The sequence below is a fragment of the Argopecten irradians genome, unplaced genomic scaffold (assembly GCF_041381155.1).
Source record: "Argopecten irradians isolate NY unplaced genomic scaffold, Ai_NY scaffold_0291, whole genome shotgun sequence".
In the NCBI taxonomy this organism is placed as follows: Eukaryota; Metazoa; Mollusca; class Bivalvia; order Pectinida; family Pectinidae; genus Argopecten; species Argopecten irradians.
In genome coordinates, this window is record NW_027187758.1 from 16,420 (window position 1) to 37,300 (window position 20,881).

A 20,881-nucleotide genomic window follows, 5' to 3' on the forward strand; every position below is an offset into this window, starting at 1 on the left:
ATCTATCAAAATGGGCGCGACATGCATATTAAACAGCAAAATAATCAAACTTTTAAACATTTATATCTTTGGATCTCGGAACTTTATAGACTTGTAATTTGGGGAAAGTTCGTAACTTTTTGAAGCTTTTATGCAGTATTTTTTGCCGGTTTTTTTACGGACCCCGAAAGATACGGATAATGCGGCTTTAAATAAATTCTCAGACCCCTGTGATTTCACTAATATACCAAATCGCAGACGGTGCAGCCGATACACTACACTGAATTTAGGACGATTTTGTGATTGACTAGACCATGACTGAATAATTTATTTATCACACTTTTGTCTTTGATAATGAACGTTTTGCCCATGCGATACTGGTGCTGTCCGCGCCGTCATATCAGCGCCCGGGCTGATATCACATTATGACGTCATAATTTGATATCAGCCCGGGCTGATATCAGTTATCAGCCCGGGCTGATATCAGTTATCGGCCCGGGCTGATATCAGTTATCGGCCCGGGCTGATATCACGTCATCCGGAGTTTTCAGTCCGGATTTTAGAGTTGCCGCTTCGATTCAGTTTCCTACAGACGATAAGTTGAATAACGGATACAATTTTCAATATCAAAATAGCTCTCGGGTAAACGTATTGAGAAAGATATCAGAAATCAGAAATAGTCTGTTTCGTGATGATTTTACTGGAGATAAATGTCTTAACTAAGATCAGGTTGAAATGAGTTTTGTCCACAGTGCCGGAAACAAAGCATCGCAATTCACATAATTATAACACAAAAAGAATGTATTCGGTATAAATAAATCAACGTCATGCGTTCGTCAACAAGAAGAGACACAGGAATAAATTAGACAGTTTAATACATGTACGTGCAGTTTTCCCGTCGAATTCATAATTCCTATTTCTTGTCCGTCGTAAAACCGATCATTCTAAAATGAACCAGCTTTGCTGGAATTTGTTGAACATTATCATTTTAAAGTGATAGTTAACATTCATTAGGATCTTGTTAATTTTCCATTGAACCGGGGATTATGTATTTGTAAAAAAACCTATACTGTGTACATGTACATGTAATGAAGTTTTTCCACTGTTTCAACATTAAATTGGCCTACAATATGACCAGTGGAATATCGGTCATTGATCAATACGTTTTTATACATGTTTTTAAATTGTTAAAATTTCTTTCTCCTTTTTTTCAAAATGTGTGATAAAAAGGTTATGATATGTCAATTTTGATATCGCACCCTTTATCAGCCCTTGACCTGATATCAGCCCTCGGGCCTGCGGCCCTTGGGCTGATATGGCGGTCACGAGCTGATAAAGGGTGCGATATCAAAATTGACATATAATAACCTCTAATTAATGTAGTCATATATGTACATCATGGCAGTTTATTTCCATCTATAGATATTAGCATAAAAGGATCAAGAGATGGTAAGACCGACTTGGATATTTTTTAACAAATTTTTCATTACAATCAAACAATGGATGTACTGTATATTTCGTGTACAACAATTTAAATAATAAAAATGACGGATTTGGGGAACAAAAAGGGCCTAAACTATACATAGTCCTTTGAAATAAATTTTAAAAATCTGATGCGAAATCTTCTTTTATTTTAAAATGTTTTTCCTTAAATTTGATCTCTCTTGGCTACCATAATGATGTAAATGGATTTCGTGATTGAACATGGAAAACATTTGGCCAATAACAATCCGTATTTTGCTTGCGGAGACGCCATGCATATTATGATATTATTATTCTCGCATTGATAACTTTTTTTTTCAGTTTCTAAGTCAAATGCTGTCAAAGTCAGTGACATAACAATGTTAGCGGGTAGATACACATCAATGTTTATGTGTTTAATAACCCCATATTCCCGGGTAGTCTATGCGTTCCATTGATACGAATCTGCTGTGTCTCAAAAGGAACGCGCCGTACCAGCAAAACTGTACCGGTACAAGTTGTTCGTTTTCAGAAGCGTACAACTTGGATCCAAGATGGTGGACTCGAGATTTTTCATTTGTGATCGAAATGTTTTCTTAGCTGAAAACAAGACAGAGAATATATATATTAAAAAAAAAAAAAAAAAAACATGAATTATTTATTTCAATATTTGCTGAAACTATTTAGGTATTACTTTTATTTCCATTTTATTGTTAACAAATACTTAATTTTTTCACATGGGTGCCGCCATCATGGAAAAATCCAAACTCGTTCCATTTGGCGGTCGTATCAATTTAGTACAAATGGTAAGAATCCGCAAATGGAACGCACATATAGTACTAAGTAATAGAGTACTATAGTCATTGCTGTTTCTGTTCTCTATCTGGGTTGTACATGTAATTAGTGTGAACCTGACCACAGCTTACTTTCAGTTTTATAGAGTCTACTGGGAACAATAGGGTAAGTGGAGCAGTTGAGTGTGTGACCTTTATCAATGATATATATCATGTTAGGTATGACCCGTTTATTTTGCTACCATAACTCTTCAAGCAGAGATGTGCCCCCGAATAAAGGACTCCTAGTTTTATGCTGTACGTGGTATCACTGCTAGATGAACACTTCTATTAGGCTATTCGCGATATTTAATATACTTTTAAATATTTATTCCACATAATTTACAAGAATATCATAATAGATCTAAAGTATTCATATTTTTCTTATCTTAATTTCATTTTTAAAAACTATTTCATGATTTAAAGCAGAGAGCATGACATGAAAAGGACGGATACATTAGCAGCCAAGATCTTGTTAACTTCAGGTATGTTGCAGATATTTATTTCTAAGTGTTATTCGCTGGTCTTTCTGCAGTATGATGACTTTCTGCAGTATGATGACTTTCAGTATGATGACTTTCTGTATGATGACTTTCTGCAGTATGATGACTTTCTGCAGTATGATGACTTTCTGCAGTATGATGACTTTCAGTATGATGACTTTCTGTATGATGACTTTCTGCAGTATGATGACTTTCTGTATGATGACTTTCTGCAGTATGATGACTTTCTGCAGTATGATGACTTTCTGCTGTATGATGACTTTCTGCAGTATGATGACTTTATGATGACTTTCTATGCAGTATGATGACTTTCTGCAGTATGATGACTTTCTGCAGTATGATGACTTTCTGCTGTATGATGACTTTCTGTATGACGACTTTCTGCAGTATGACTTTCAGTATGATGACTTTCTGCAGTATGATGACTTTCTGTGCAGTATGATGACTTTCTGCAGTTGATGTTATAAATTGCTTCCCATGCTGCTAATCGTTTGATGTACAATGCCAGGATATCCCATAATTTATGCTACACATTCAAAATATCTTATCCTTTGCCATACATGAGTAACAAAACAGACACAAAAATGATTCTAAAAACTATCTCAACTAAAGGTTTAACCTTAAAAAATATTCCAGTCAAGTACTTTAATTACAGAATCGTGGCATATATTAATCTTCCGTAATTTCTAAGGTACATGTATTAGTAAGAATTCTAAGCTTTTATTTTCTCCGTTTCGAATCTACATGTATAGTCATACACGAAGGGTTCAGCATTACCACACTAAATAAACTTATTTAAATATCATAAGTATATTTTTAAAAAGGTACATGATATTATATCTGTTTATAATGTCTGTTTACAAGTAATTTATTTTTTCATTTTAACACTTTCTGTTGTTATTTTTCGGATTATACGATAAATGTTCAAATATCATACTATTTAAATCTCTGTATGGGAGAAATTGTGTAAAGACCATATTTGTAATAACCATTTTATGACGCGGGTTTTGATTGGCTGACCAATCGTTATCTTGCTTCGACTGCTGTATCCAACATGGCGGCAGATAACAAATGCGAGGGTTTCCTGAGCGGGACAACCAATATGCAGTCAAAAGAGGACGAGTGGTAGGTATCTTGATGTTTGAACTAATAACGATAATCATTAATATTGTCTCTAAGAAATTGTTTATATTTTAATGTAGCGTGCCAATTTGGGTAACATGACGTTAGGCTCCAGCTCCATCACAACGTGAAGCTTAGCAGTTACTCACTAATTACTGGTATGTTAAAGTTTAGGCTACATGCCATGCGATGGGATACGTAAACATTGATATGCTGGGACATGTCTTTTTATATTTGGATTTGATGAAACTATGTATATAAAACGAAAGTATTGGACTTCAGTTTCGTATACATGTATTAGTATAAACAGAATACAGCCCAGGGGTTTTGAGGGTACACATGCACCCAATACTAGTCTAAGCTATAAATACACCCGTATCATTACAGAGACGGCCGTAGGGAGTGTAGATAACGTTTAGATTCCATTACACTCCATTGATGTAGTAAGGTGTAGAAAATGCATTTGACCTGAAGTACAGGTGGTCTAAAGGTCACCCGAACATGACTCCTTATGGGATGTTGTCAGATCCTCTATTGGATGGATTGGGTATAAGGATCATCATCTTATTTTAATCAGTTTGGCGTGTCAGTCTAATTTAAATTACACTTGTAATTCTGCTCCACTACGATGCTTTATGTACGTTACGCTCCCATACAAGATCTAACAAATCCCTGTTCAGATCGAGTCACCTCAGCATGACCAATGGCCTAGAATCGTAACATTTCGGGACGTACTGTTAGCCGTTTATATTTCCAAATGACACAATAACCACACCGAAGATTCCGTAGACGCTGATTGGCTAACCTCAGGGGTCATGCTGAGGTAACCCCGAATGGGGCATTGTTAGCTATAGATCTTGTATTGGAGCACAACGAAGAGCATCGTAGTGGAGCGGAATTACAATATAATTTTAATTAGTTTAACTGGCGTGTGCAAGGTCATGAAGGGTCAAAGTGACACTCTCGACCAATTCATTTGATTGACACAGGGACATGTAAATTCAGACAATACTCAGCGCATGTATTTAAATATACAGCGAATTTAAACACAGATGTTTAAATGTTGGAGGCTGATTTAGTTCTTACGATAGCTGACAGTTGGCGTCGCCTCGCACATGCTTATCAGAAAAATGTGAAACGTCAATTGTTCCATTTTGTGTGTATGAGATGTCATGGTACACCTTTTTCTAATATGCGTGTACTAGATTACAGCCACTGTCAGCCATATATATATAGTAAGTTTGATAGTCTGTGATAGATGTCGGATTGTAATTGATCCACATTTTCCAAGGAATAGATACTATTAGTAAAAAATGCAATCTCCAGCGAAAAGACAAAATACATATGTCCAAGGACCACATCCTGGTAGACGTCATAGTTAAAAGAGTGTGTTGATGAGCGTTTGTCATTGAGAACAACTGATTGAGAACAACTGAGTAAGAGTCTGATCGCGCGCGGCTCCATTTCTTTATATATGTACCAGAATATACGGGACAAGGAAGTAATTCCAACCGTGTGGACAAAACAAAATTGTCAAATTTTCGAGGCGATCTGCCCCTTTATCAAGACATACAAAACGAACACGATTACATAATAGGATACGAACAGTAATGCGGGACAAAGCAGACAGATATTAAACTATATAGCACATTGGAGCGCAATTAACCTTTCGGCAAGTGGCAGCCGAAGGCCGGATCTACACAAATTTATCCATGCCGTTCGGCAGAACGCTAAAGTATGAGCGATGACTGGAAAGCGTGCCACGTGTGACGTCAAATGTGTGGCGAAATTTATTTATGGTGCTCATTGGTATAGGATGCAAATTTAGTCGCCTATTTCCTCGGTGTGTTTGCAAAGAAACAAAGCCCCAAATTTAGTCGCCTTTTGCTGGGCAGCATATGTAAAGGATCAAAAACGCGTAGAACAAATCTAGAACGGGAAAATGCTGGAAGTAGGTATAAGTAATTGAAGAGCAAGTGCAGCGCAGAATTGAAGAGCAGTGTACCAGAATATATATATATATATATATATGCATGCCTAAAGACGCCTGTGAAGGCAGTAAGGCCTAGCGACCAAGTCTAGTGTTTCTTATATTTTATATAAAATATCAAAGAAACACAATTTAACAAAGCATGACAATTTATTGACTCGTGCCATATCCTGGCCAACTCACGATCTACGGCACCCAATCGCCTAGGTAAACATAGCTGCGCCTTCTACCACTACCACTATGTGTTGTTGATCCAAAGATTTAATTTGACAATTTCCACAGTGATCATGTCAGCATATCGAACCGACTATCACTTCGTCATTGAAACATCCTTTTTTGGGGATGTGGATGTGGCGCAGTGGTAGAAGGCGCAGCTATGTTTGGCTAGGCGATTGGGTGCCGTAGATCGTGAGTTCGAGGCCCGGATAGGGCACGAGTCAATAAATTGTCATGCTTTGTTAAATTGTGTTTCTTTGATATTTTATATACATGTACATGTACATGCTTATAGATTGATATAAAGGTTAATAATTAAAGCTAGTTGTGTAATCAAATGGTTGATTTTGATTTTATATGGTTATATAATGATCTTGGTGGCTACTGGCACGTACATGATATCATGATCATTGTGACTACTGGCAAGTAAATGCAAAAGGTTACAAAAATCAATTTAAAAATAAAATAATAATTCTTTTTAGGCGTTTGACCTATGCTGAAGTAGTGTGGGCTATGCCAGCTGTGCATGTTCCAAGTGAAAGAAAGAAAGAAACAGTAAAAGTAAGTATAATAATATTAATGTATATACATGTACATACAACCTGGTATGGTATTTCAGATATTGTTTTCTATGTACCAGTATATATAACTCTTTAGATTTTTTCTGTGAAGGATGATTTAAAGGGGACTTGTAGTACATTTGCATGTATATATTTCTTTTTTTAGCATATATAAATGTTATTAGAAAATGTAATGAAACTGCACATAGTAAGGCTATGAAACTTTTTTGTTATTCATCTTTATGCAATACACATTTGAATTAGTGTTTTAATGACTTCAATAGGCAATGATATATTGTAGGAACTCTGTTTGACGTTTTTATTGTGTGATGATTGCACTTAATTATATTATTGAACATTGATAGAAAAACACCTGCAGAACTGAATGTACCGATAAATTGAAGAGGAGGAGGAGGAGATTCAAAAGAATGAAATTTTCTAATCGTAGAGTGGTAAGTGATATATATTCTTGTTCTACTTCACATTTAGTTATAATGTGTTTGTAATGAATTTGCCAATATGCTATATATGTCCACTTCATTTCATTTCCGTTCTACATCTTTTAAATGTTTGTCTTTCCATATATATAGAGGCTGTGGACTGTTCAGATTTTTATTTTTTTCTATCCTTTATGCTTCTCTTGTGTACATATTGAAGTTGTATGTAACTGTGCGAACATTTTGACATGTTATTTTTTCTTCAGTAATACATTGAAAACCATAAGGTTTGATGAATTAATTAAGCTGTGAAAATCATTGAAATGGACAGACAAATATGTATGATACTTTATAAACATTACCTACGATTAGCAGTAAAGTTATTGTTTTTTATGCCTGAACTGAAGAAATTACTTTACAATTACAAATAATGCTACACAAATGTGAATGAGATTGTAGACCACAACTTAGCGTCATGGTCTGACTCTATGTACTCATTCCACTACACTGTAAACATAAATATAATGTCAGCTGTAATTTGTACTTGTAAAATTGAAACCTGTACATATACATGCATTGCAATTATTGTAATTTTCAAAATATTGTGAACTTTTTAGGTGAATAACATATAAGAAGCTCTTATTGATTCATGGGACATATAACTTTAACTTTTTATTTGTAAAGTCTTTTGATCATGTAGAAAATGAGCACTAATTTTAAACCAGTATTTAAAGCATTTATAAAATTTTGCATAACACTTTTAAGTTATATTTTAACAATGTACATGTGTAATATGATAATATCTTAGCATTAATTATTTATTTGCTCTGAACATGTTTCTGTTGTTGGTGAATGAATATGCTTTGCTGTGTGCTCACAATTAATACGGAATATTCTTCTGCATATTTTTCACAACATACATGTTTTTTCTTAGCTGTCCTCATACTCACTAGATGGTGAACATATTTATCAACGGTATACATTTATAATTAAAAATATCCTGTTGATTAACTTTGTTCATACTAAAAAGAGTTGAGCATGTAATGTTGATTAACTTTGTTGATACTAAAGCTCTGTTTTTGTTTGGTAGACTAGAAACCGCATTAATGCTTTTCTCACGAAAAGTTTATTTTCGTGCAATTTTTCTTCTTTTTATGGACTTTTAACTATTGAGTTATCTTAGCTGTTAAAGTTTTAAATGTAGTATACATTCAACTATACCATTAAGTATTGTATAAAAGCTATTTTTAAATGGAATTATATGTCTATACATTATGTCATTTGTATATTATAGTTATTAATTATTTGATAGAAGTTATTGTGATAATACAAAATTACCTAGTATATTTTTTATGTCCTTGATTTTAAACAAACTACTTGGGTGTTTCTGACCTAACTCTTTATATTGACATTATGTGGCTGCCAAGGGCTAAAAAAAAAAAAAAAAAAAAAAATTTGCATTGAACTGATCTCATGACTAGGGGTGAAATGGTACGCTTTCTCTGGTTCGGTTCGTATTGTGATACATTGTTCATGGTTCGGTTAATACATTTGATATTCATATCTGCCAAAATGGGAAAATATCAAGAGTATATCAAAAGTAACACCCACCATTGTAAACTCTTACATCATAGATAATACATTTCTAATATTAAGACCTAAATCTTACATGCTACAATGTTTCAAATCTTGAATCAACCATATGCTAGACAAGTACACTCTTTAAATTTGTTTATATAACCGTTTCTACATAGAATATCCCAAATAATGCCATATAGCAGAGCGTTAAGATGCCAAGGCAGATTATATTGACAGATTACATTTTTCCGTCAATAACAAGGTTACTGTAATGCCGCGTGATTGGCCGTTATGAAAACTGGCTACACTAATCAGAAACCCGCTTATATACAGTATATAAGTGCTTTGGACTGCCACAAGCCACCCAGAAAAAGTTGACAGTATATACATGTACTGTAATTCTGAGAATACTGTGTATAGAACGAAAAGAAGTATACCACGTTTCATGACGTTAGAACTGTTTCACTCCTACTAATGATATCACATGCATGAAGGATTTGTTTGTTATATGAATGCTTCATTATCATTTTTCTGTAATTGCATGATGGCATCAATGTTTATTGCTTTTACTAACTAAATGTGTAATTTCGATTTAGTGCATTTTGTTATTAATTTGCATATCCTTGTTTTCATCTGCTTTAACTTTAATTGATTTGTGGCTGTCTCTCTTCTTTCTACCACAGTTTTTTTTTTCTGTAATTGTAAAAAGAGCACCTGATGTGGTTGGATGTTTATAAGCAAAGCCTCTAAATCTTTGCTGTCAGATGGAGTATGGCGCCTCTTTCACTCAGTTGGTAGAGAGATCTAGCACTGTTGATCATACAGGAAAGATTTGATAGTATTGAACATTGTCTGTACTGTACATTTAAAAAAAAAGTTATTCACATTTATGTACATATATATATATTTATATATATAGCTGTGTATTGACACCCGACATCTTTCCATAGTATATTTACTACTTATAATTGTAGGAAGTGTGGTCATTAATTATCAATATGTCTCATTTTATTTTCATTCGATTTCATTTCAATAGGCTGTCTCCATACAATGTTACACTGGACATTGACGACAGCTTTGCGATTGTTGTGAAACCAAAGTGTGTTGTGTCATTATTTGAGGAGACCAAAGTCAAAAATGAGGTATGTTAAAGAAAGATGTTATCAGAATTCTCGGTTAATTTGTCCTCTTGATCACCTTTCTTATATTCATCAAATTTTGACGAAGTCTATGTTAATATTTTACTTATCAGTTACAGTTTGATTTGTTAAGTATAATCTTTCGCTTGTTTAGAATTCCATTATTCATTTAATTATATGTTGAAATTGGTATACATCTCCATGATAATTTTTTCGATACTTCTTGGACCACTTGTTAAATTTGTGTTTAAATTTCAGGTCAGTAACTCCTTTGAAATTTAATTAGATTTAACCTTTGCTCTTTCCATATTCTTAATTCATAAAAAAGATATTATTGACATTATGTATTAACTAAAAATTGGACATTATTAGAGATTTTTTATAGATACATGAATTTAGTGCTTTATTTCTAATTGCAGAACAATCACATTCGATCGGTCAAGAAGACAACAAAAAGAAAAGATACAGTAAGATAACATCATGAAATATAAGTTACAATAACTCGGAGTTTAATCAGTCAGCATGTTCAGATTTCATTTCCAGTGATAATAGGTTATGTTATCTACATTGTACAAAGTGCAATTGATTTTTTTTAGGGATTCATAATAATAAAGTGGTAAATATCTTGGTCTTTAAAAACAATAAAATAAAATGTGTGTAGATTAAAGTAGAAGCATAGTACATTTTATAAGTAAAATAAAATAATTTGTTTTATTATTATCATTTCAGCAAATCACCAAGAAGCTGGGGACGCATTGTTGTGGCACATACCACAACAATGACATAAAATTCCTTGACCACTATCGCAAGTGCCACAGGAGCCAGGGAAATAGTACTGGTATGTATAATTGACTCAGTGATATAGTTTTTATTTGCATATTCATTTGAGGACATTTTCTGGGTGAAACCTACAGTAAGTGGAGAATACCACAACAACAGCAAATTTCATTACAACACATAGATTTTCAATTTAAAAAGCAAGCAGAAAGTAGCAATATAGAGAGAGAAAAAGAAATTTAAAGGAAGTACTACGGATATATTAATTTGAATATGTAATATATACCAAGACAATTAAATTGATTTTTTTTTAAATAATGTGATAACTTGTTTAATGATTTCCTTTTGTGTAATGTTATTATTATCTATACATGTATATTATATATTACTTTCAGACAAACAAACAAGTCACAAACACACCAGCACACATAACACACAGCCAAAATCATTAAACAGAAACAATAACACAACCAACACAACATCCCAACCCAACATAAATAACCATTTCGCACAAGAAGACCCAACTACAAGCAACACAAACACTAGCATCATTGGTCTTCACACAGGAACATCTATACCCTTGTTATCCTGTGGTGATATTGAGGCAAATCCTGGCCCAATCTATAAGGTAAGTAAATCAGCAATGCATACATTCTTTTACACAATAGTTTGAATTGTCTTAGTTTTCATCATTTTGTTTCAGATATAATTTCTTGTATTATTTTTAAAGTAACAAACTTATATTAGGATATTTATGTTGTCTACTATTGATGTACTGAACTGTATTTTACGGCTTGCAACAAATACATTTGTAATAATTTTGTTTATCTATGTTTGGATGCTATAGATGTAATAATGTTTTGCATCGTTTTGTAGTGTGAACATCAAACATGTGGAGGTAATGAGCAGACGTTTCCATCAATACAAGACCTTGCCAGACACATATCTGGTACCCATGTGTTTGACATCATATGTGGATGGGGAGATTGTGTCTGGGGAGCTCCTGACATTATTGATAGAGATATGGAATCTCATATTCTTCAACACATATACAAGGTAATAACACCATTCTGTTTTATACATTCTAGTAGTTTGTTTTGAAATAAGTGTTGAGCAAACAATAACATAACATTCAAAATTCATAAAGCTTTATTTTGGATTCTTTTAAAAGAAATTCTTTACTTTGTTTTTGATAATTGGTATTTTAATTACAGACTACTATTTTCGAATCACTTGATTCCTGGTGTGAGGCATTGCCTTCCGGTTATCTTGATGAGCATTCCACAGATCTACGGCTTTGCCCGCCTGCCTTGGTTAGTATAATGCTATCTATATTTGTTACTTGAAATATAAATCATTGAAATGTATTAACTTGTTATTGATAAGCTTTGGTTGCATTGCCCTGATTTTTAACATTTATAATATTAAAGCCATTTATTATTGACATTAACTACATTTTTAGCCCACCATCATCAGATGGTGGGCTATTCAAATCACTTTTTGTCCGTGGTCCGTCGTCCGTCCGTCCGTCCGTTAACAATTATTGTTATCGCTATTTCTCAGAAAGTACTGAAGGGATTTGTCTCAAAATTCATATGAAGGTTCCCCTAGGGCCCTAGTTGTGCATATTGCATTTTGGGACGGATCGGTCAACAAGATGGCCGCCAGGCAGCCATCTTGGATTTTGATAGCTTGAGTTTGTTATCGCTATTTCTCAGAAAGTACAGAAGGGACCTGTGTCAAATTTCATATGTAGGTTCCCCTAGGAACCTGGTTGTGCATATTGCATTTTGGGACCGATCAGTCAACAAGATGGCCGCCAGGCAGCCATTTTGGAATTTGACATTTAAAGTTTGTTATCGCTATTTCTCAGAAAGTACTGAAGGGATCTGTCTCAAATTTCATATGTAGGTTCCCCTAGGGACCTAGTTGTGCATATTGCGTTTTGGGACCGACCGGTCAACAAGATGGCCGTCAGGCAGCCATCTTGGATTTTGATATTTAAAGTTTGTTATCGCTATTTCTCAGAAAGTATTGAATGGATCATTCTCAAATTTCACATGTAGGTTCCCCTAGGGCTCTTGATGTGCATATTGCGATTTGGGACTGATCATCAACAAGATGACCGCCAAGGAACCATCTTGGATTTTGATAGTTGAAGTTTGTTACTGCTATTTCTCTGAAAGTACTGAAGCGATCTGTCTCAAATTTTATGTGTAGTATATGTTTGAAAAGGTTTAAAAAGTAGAGAAAAGATCCATCTTTCCATTGTCAGACATAGATCATTCTTTGGTGGGCGCCAAGATCCCTCTGGGATCTCTTGTTATAAAACTCACAAGGTTTGTAGACATAGACTTTGAGCAGAAGTTCCCTTTATATTATATTTGACAACTTATATTACTCTTAAATGAGTTTCCCTCCATATTAGATTTATAATGCAAGTTTATAATTTTTCATGGCCTTTTAAGAGCAAAAAATGAAAAATTTGAAAAGAATATCATCAATCTAATATGAAGGGAAACGAATGATAGATTCTATTTATCATATGGCTAATATATGCCTTTGTTTCTTCCTGTTTGGAGTTTTCTGCTAGATGATCAATCAATCGATCAGTTGAAATACGTACCATTCATCAGAATCAACCAATCACCATGCAGATAGGTTATATTACACGTGTAAATAAGATTTATTATAAAATGGATATATTGAATGGGAAAACATGGAAGTCATATGATAAATAGTCATCTTAATATGACCTCATATCATATGTACTGATAAATAAAATCATTTATTTCTCACGAAAAGCGGCTGAAGCATTGAAGGCACTTGGGAAAGCAGATTTTATGTTTAATGAATAATCTTGAACATGTTATTCGTCAAAGTGATCTACTTTAATTTTAAAATTAATTTCAGATTTACAGTAAGAATCTTGAACTGAAGCAACAACATGTTTTATATTTATCTTATAGACAAAATGGTTTAATTGATATTGATTGGTAATTTTGCCATTTGGGAATTCAGTACCGATTTACCATTTGAGTATAAACATGTGGATCAAGTTTTGTTTGAAAGCACTCTTTGTGGAGAGTGACAACTTGGCAAGTTAAAAACCTCATGTCTCAAACTGAGAATAGAAGACAAATCAAAACTTAAATTCTTCTCCTTATGTAATTTATGTGACAAAAAATTACTTTGGTCAGAATTTGACTTTAATAAGTTTATTTGAGAAATCGGAACCAGTTACTCAGTTCACGACTCATTTGATTTGTGTATTCTTTTTCTTTACAGAGAGGTGACTTGAACCTTTTACTGTTGGATTCTTCATTTACCATCAAGAAGAGGTACACCATATTTGACCACATGATGTACCTTTTCCATTTACAACAGAAGAGTCCAAAAGAATATTACGAAAAGGTGGAGAATTTCATTTCAAGGCAGCCACCAGGAAAATGGGAATTCAAGGGTAATGAATATAGAATCGTTGATGAGCAATATTGTATTAATGACGATACTGATAAACAGGAACTAAATATGCCATTATTTAATGATGTGTATTGTGTGAAAATGCCTGACAACACTGATCACACTAGAATTGTAACTTCTAGACCTGAACTCCAAGGTACAAGTACTACCTTCACTCTACATAATACTAAAAGAGTTAAAAAAATGAAAACTTCTCATTCGCAACCACATCTTTATGACTGTCCATGGAAGACAATTTTAATGAAAAATTTAGAGAGGTGTAACACTGCTATAGTTACAGAGTTGAAAATAGTAGAAAAATTACAAGAAAATAATTTTATTACAAAAAAATCTAAATTTTTACTAGAAGCAGAAGATTGTGCAATAAGGCTTTCTACATCACCGGATACTACTGAAGGTGTATTTGTTTGTAATGTGTTTATGGTAGAGGTTGATGAAAGAAGTATTTTTTATGCAAGATATGTTGAATCAGGTTGCTATACTGGTTTCATGTCTCAATGGCTGAAAAATTACTTACTCGAGGCATTAGACATTTCTTCTGAAGCATTATTTTTGAGTCAAGTTGTTACAAAATCTGACATTAAAACATTAAGTAAAAATCGTGAAAGTGAAAGGACGATCAAAGGCAAAAAAGGAAGAACTGATAAAAATTATAAGTATAATTTGAAAAACTTTAAACAACTTTTGGGAAATAGTTTAAGTCATGCTGAAAATTGTGGTGTGAATTTTGTGCTTAATCTCTCTCATTGTGTCAGAAAGGGATTTCATGCACATATAGAGTCAGAGTCCTCAGATGATTGGTTTTTACATACAAATACTTCTGATTCTGACAGAAAAAAATTTCAAGATCAATTTCTGTCATTTCCTCTCCAAAGACGGACCGAACAAAGCAAGTTGTCTGAGCATTTTGCTGAAGAAAATTTTCCCAATTCTCTACCTCTTTTAAACCAGTCTATTTATCTGAATTATTTATCAAATAGCCATTCACTATTGAAAGAAAAAGTTAGATTTGAGGAAAGACTGCCAACATCTAAGTCAATACCAAAATCTTTCCGTTACCAAATCTCATGGCTGTTTTTGAAAAATGATACTCATAAGTTATTCAATATTTTTGAAAGTTCAATGGGGTTAAGTTTACAAGGAAATGTAACTTCCACACCGTTAGTTGCTTGTCCTAATACAGATAATAATGTTGAAGTTGCTCCTGCAACAAAACTTACTAGAAATGGCATAGCAACTAGGGAAATGCTTTCTATTGCCCTTGGAAGCTCACCTGTAGAAAATTTAGCAGAGACATGTACAATTTTCGATAGCTTCAAGCGAGATGTTATACAGTCAGGTACTTTAAGTATCCATTTAAATACTGATGATAAAATAGTCATAGTTTTAAATGATTACAATCCTGAAAATGGAAAATTTTCGAATTTTGATTATGTTCATACCTCTCGGCAAAGAACAGAGGATGGTTTTGTGTATAGGTGTTCGTGTAGAATATACAGAACTCTAATAGAATGCGCCAGAGGAGAAGATGTTTTCCAAAATAGCTTAATTGATGTTTCAACTAGTGTAAAATGCATGCATTGTCGCTTTTTGAAAGAATGTGTTATTCCAAGTATCCTTATTTCTCAGGAAAATAAAACTGCACTTGATCTTAAAGTCTCTGAAGGTTTAGAATTATGTGAGAAACCATATGTTACTTTGATGGGTAGAAATAATACAAGGAAGTTTTCAGTTTCTAATTTACCTGATGGAGAACCTTCATTTGTGCACATTACTTTCAATGCATCTACTGGTAAATATGTCATTTCATGTTTAAATGGATACTGCAAATCCATAAAAGGAGCCAAACGCAATATTGAATTGTTTGATGATTCAAATTCACTGTGTGAACATTTAAAATGCATCCACAAGTCCCAAGAATGGCAGACGTTCAAATTAGAAAGTATTGAGGATTTTGATGAACAACCTTTTGATGATCCTCATGCAGACTTGCCTCAAATTGAGCTTGACATTGGGTCAGATATATTGGAAGACTTTAGCAATAATACTGAATGTTTTGATGTTTCCTCGGGTTTGTGGAAATTCACATGTAAAAGTTCTCATTCGGCCAGGAAGGAATGTTCTGAAGAGTTAGCAGCTGCTGTACAAATACGGGATTTGTTAAATGATAAGAATGAAGATTGTATCCCTCGGGTAGATGGATGCCTTAAAGGTCCTATATTTGTTCAGTCTATACCTGTGACAACATGTCCATGTGGGGCAGGTTGGACAAGTTCTGAATATCCTGATGGTGTTACAATTTTTAAAAGACGCATCCGCCTGTACACTGAGATTGCCCCAGTTTTATGTAATATTCATACACGTACATGTACAGCTTCCTGCTGCCTGTTACCATGGGATGAAGGGGAATCATCATGTATCCATGTGTATAGCTCTGATACAGCTGCAGGTGACGAAATTGGTTGGATGTATGTACATCAAGTTTTGAATTCTAAAACAACATTTTTCAGGGTTTTGCAAAAGTATGACATCAACTTATATCAGACGTTTTCCAAAATCTCGAAGTTTTATGGACCCTGGAGTTTTTTTTAAATGGTGGTTCAGCTGGGCATCAAACATGCATATTGATTTCAGAAAACCATGCGAAGTATGTAAATTTACACCACACCAATTAGCATGTGATGGAACAAAAATAGGGATTGGCTTTCGAAATGCTGTTTTTGAACCTATTGAAAAACCATCGGAACCTGCAGTTTATCAAACGCTACATCGTAGATTAGATCGTTGTTTCTTAAAAAGTTCAGTTGATATTAGTGCTGAAAATATGAAAGTGTGTAGAGAGCACCTGTTTTTTCTTGCAAACAAAGTTTTCGGGGAAGAAAAGCAAATTGCAGAGGCTAATCTTGATGAAGATAATGTTATTGCTAGGACAGATTTTCTTCAGACCGTTTTACCTGAAGATGTTAAGGACTCATTTGAGCGCTTCCTTGTAGGTAATATGCCACATGTTGAAAAAATTGCCTATGCAAAGTTGTTGATTATGCTATCTACTACTGCACCACTGTCTACTATTATTCCAAAGTGCATTGTGTCATCATTAGATGAACTACTTGTTTACATCAGTAATAACAATCCAGATGAAAAATGGGGATAGATATTTCAATGCTGCCATGCAAAACTTACGATTTTACTGTCCAGAGGTCAGAGATCTCATTGCAAATTCTATGTATTGCAATCAGAATGAAAAATTTGTTGCCACAAGATATTGTCAAATTCATTAAATATATATTAACTTGTGTAGATTCCTTTGTTTCTTTCCCACCAGAAGAAGCAGTAGAACAGATAGGTACATATAATCCTGCAAAATATGGGCGGGCCTATTACTTCACACCAAGTGGTAATGCTTTGAGAAATATTCGTAAATTTACCATAGATGAGGGAAAGGCAGCAAGGAATACAGAAGCTGATGATCATCCCATGTCTTTTGAGACCTGTCATAAACTTTTTTCGAAAGCCCAAATTTCAGCAAGAGGATCTACATCTTTATTTTTATGGTTTTGTCCGTCACACGGACATTGCTATGGATTCCACATGGCATATGCTGAGGGTAGAAAAGACCCTTATGCATCCCTTTATAGTCACATTGAAGTCCCTCCAAAAGATATTTTCTATGATTTTGGATGTAATTTGCAAGAATATTGTCTCAACAGAGAAAGTGGATTTTTTGAAAAGGTGAGATTTTTTCATGATATATTTCATGGTTTCTCCCATAAATGTTCAAAGGGCTATAGGTCATCAAGGCTTCTTGGTTTAGATACCATAAACTCTGAAATTTGTGAACAATTCAACAGCTTTTTGCAATGCATTAAGCCAGCTGCTCGCCAAATGAATCAAACAAATTTTGTCTTTTACCTACAATTTTTCTTGCATATCTGGAATGAACAAAAACATGAACGATACAGGAAAAGACTTTCTGTTGCTCTTGCTGGCTCCTTCTAATGAAAAGGATAGGTTGTTTCCAACAAGCTTGGTTTGTTACAGTAATATAAGGGTGTGATGAAGAATTTGTAATAGATCAGGTTTGTTATGGTTATTTGAGGGGTTATTATGAGATTTATAGAAGTCATTACACTTTAACATAGAATAGGCAATCAAGAAATGTTTCCACAAGATTTCTGACTTTTTTAACAAGATTTGGTACATAATGGCAATTACATGTGGTACTGGCCTGAAATCATTTCATATTATAACCATACATAAATGATTTAAAGATTGTGGTGCGTGGTCAATAATGGCTGTGACTCCTTTGACGTGGCTAGAGTTGATACGACCAACACAGAAGCTGAGTTCGCCATGATTGATCAGGTTACCTGTGACACAGAAGTAACTGTGATATTTTTTCGTCTATCTTTCTTATTTCATCAACCTCCAGTTTTATATTTCTGGTATTATTCTCCCTCATTTTTTAAATTGAACTGTGATTTGTTGTTAATTTGTCCCCTAATGAAAGTCTATTATTATTATCATTAATAATAATACATAGTCGGTAGAGTTACCTCCTGGGCATAGGGTCGAGGAAAGTTTCTAGTGTAGTTTATCTATTTGAACATGCAAATATTCATAAATATAGTGCAAATTACATGTCACTATACATACATATATGCTAGTTTCGTTTTGCGTAGGAATGCAATTAACTTTGTTGGTGCATGTAAGTTTTGAATAAAATTTTAACTGCATGAAGAGTTATCTCCTGGGCATAGGGCCGAGGAATACTTCTGGTGCATTTAACTATTTGTATAAGCAAGTATTCATAAACGCACATAGTTTTTGACAAATGTTGGAGTAATGAATATGATTATAAAAAGTACTTTAGCATTATCATGTGTCCATATTCAAAGTTATGTTCTTGAATATATTTACATGTACAAGGATGCAACAAAGAATACATTTTTTTTTTATATAAAACTGATATTGGTTACTTTTTGTCTATGTTCGTTTGATTATGAAAAACATATCAGTGCTGTCAGGTATTTATTTGAAATAATTGCATGTTTTTTACCTGTTTTCATCATCTTTTGTACATTATACCAGTATATTTTATGGAAATAAGGAAAGGAAGTTTTTTTTGCTAATTGACATTGGAATATTCAAATAATTTGATTTAAATTATTTGTAAAGGTTGAGTTTTTGATGTTATGTTTTATGTCAGGGTTGTATTTCACTATTTGCCTAACTGATTTAAGTTTTTAACTGGACATTATTGTAGTTTGTAACTTGTGTTGGATTTGAGATCAAGATTATACCCCTGGGCATCAGATGATATTCTAAGCTACCTCATGTCATCCAATCAATACTTTTTGTATGTCACATCCTTTAATATCACATTTTGTCGGACAAATATAACAAGACATAAACTGTTAACATGTTCCACTTTATTCCAAAATTCTATTGTTATATGTTGAAGTTAAAAATGTTGAAAATCCAACTTTTCGTGATATTTATTATTATCTACAAATGTGCTTCAAAGGAAGAGGGAAATAATGGAAAAGTAAAGAGAACAAATATGTAAAATCTGTTTTTTTCATTGGTTAAAAACATGTTTTAGCTATAAGATATTAACAGCAACATATTAGTAATTCCTTAGGACTTCAATGTCTATAGATAAGCATTGCTTGTCTATGCAATCATATAGGGTTTTACATCAATATTTTGTTGTCATTTTAGTAATTATAGGCTAGTTGATGTACTTTTTAATCAGCTTTGAGTGATATATATGAAAGTTGTAAAAATCAAGTACATTGTTCGAAATAAAGGCAAGAAGCTACAACCTCTTTTTTTTGTATTTTGCTTGTATTACACAAGAACAAATCATCCAGTGACTTGTAAGAAAACATTTTGTTTGTATAAGATATGTTTTTTACATTTGCTTTTCGACTCCCAATACGGTAATCATACTACAAAAAGTATGAGGTATTAGTAAACTTGAGTGTATTATGTGTTACTATTTCTACAGTACTGTGAACTAAACGGTATATGTAATAAAAACAATGACTACTAAACTCTTCTGAATGTTACCGGAAGAGAATGCAACTTTGATGTTGGGTCTAATATTAATTACATATCACATATAACATAATGTCTGCTTTATTCACACTTGTATATTTTTTTTTTTTTTTTTTTCATCTTTCATTACACATGCATATTATTATTTACATGTGTAACATCAATACTGTGTCATTAGTTAATGTGTTGTTGGTTATACATATTTATACACTTGTATTCACCAAAAATGTATTTGATGTAAAAGCCATAGGCAATGCACATACTAGCACAGATCTTCTGGAATTTATTGTAAGTTGCTGCAGGCTATACTCGGGTGTGAGACTGTGTATTCAATCTTAAGTGAGTGAAATATTCACAAAATGCTTGGTCATGAAAATGTTATGTAATGTTATACAGATTATACAATTATAAAGTGCTTGGTTTTAATTTGTGTACTACATGTACCGGTAGTTAAATGCATGTTGCAAATATACTAATTTATTTCTGACTATCACATCTCTTTATTTTGAATAAAAATTCAAATTAATATACTTTACTTTTCCAGTGTTTGTTTTTTATACTGCACAATATGTCAGCCTTTATGTCATCTGCAACTCTTTCTCTCTCTACCTTATGGTGGTGATGAGATCTGAGTGGTCTGTTTTTATGTCATCTGATCCCAAAGGGTCAGGATGACCTATAGTCATCATGTTTTTTTCCGTCACCCTGCACCGTGCGTAAATTTTTCATTCAAACAACTT

The 20,881-nt window shown here is 33.5% G+C and overlaps 1 protein-coding gene across 3 annotated transcripts; it reads left to right on the top strand.

Moving 5' to 3' along the window:
• The first annotated feature begins 3,737 nt into the window (after positions 1–3,737).
• On the top strand, positions 3,738–20,676 carry LOC138312361 (uncharacterized). Of its 3 annotated transcripts, XM_069253269.1 has the most exons (12): positions 3,743–3,901; positions 6,587–6,665; positions 7,030–7,116; positions 8,036–8,076; positions 9,716–9,821; positions 10,238–10,285; positions 10,548–10,656; positions 10,991–11,223; positions 11,472–11,651; positions 11,810–11,908; positions 13,884–14,058; positions 17,404–20,676. In XM_069253269.1, exons 1-12 carry the CDS (start codon positions 3,831–3,833, stop codon positions 18,075–18,077), a joined length of 1,902 nt encoding a protein of 633 aa, XP_069109370.1. In that variant the 5' UTR covers positions 3,743–3,830; the 3' UTR covers positions 18,078–20,676. The 3 variants fall into 3 exon arrangements, with proteins under 3 accessions (XP_069109368.1, XP_069109369.1, XP_069109370.1); XM_069253267.1 differs by lacking the exon at positions 17,404–20,676 and having other exon boundaries at positions 3,738–3,901; positions 13,884–17,300; XM_069253268.1 differs by lacking the exons at positions 11,810–11,908; positions 17,404–20,676 and having other exon boundaries at positions 3,738–3,901; positions 13,884–17,300.
• Positions 20,677–20,881: the final 205 nt, after the last annotated feature.

What these genes read in the sequence shown, in the direction of transcription:
- LOC138312361 (XM_069253267.1), top strand. Translation starts at nt 3,831, where the DNA reads ATGGCGGCAGATAACAAATGCGAGGGTTTCCTGAGCGGGACAACCAAT. An exon ending in GAGCCAGGGAAATAGTACTG is followed by an intron (nt 10,657 to 10,990) that starts GTATGTATAATT and finishes TATTACTTTCAG; the next exon opens with ACAAACAAACAAGTCACAAA. An exon ending in TTCTTCAACACATATACAAG is followed by an intron (nt 11,652 to 11,809) that starts GTAATAACACCA and finishes TTTTAATTACAG; the next exon opens with ACTACTATTTTCGAATCACT.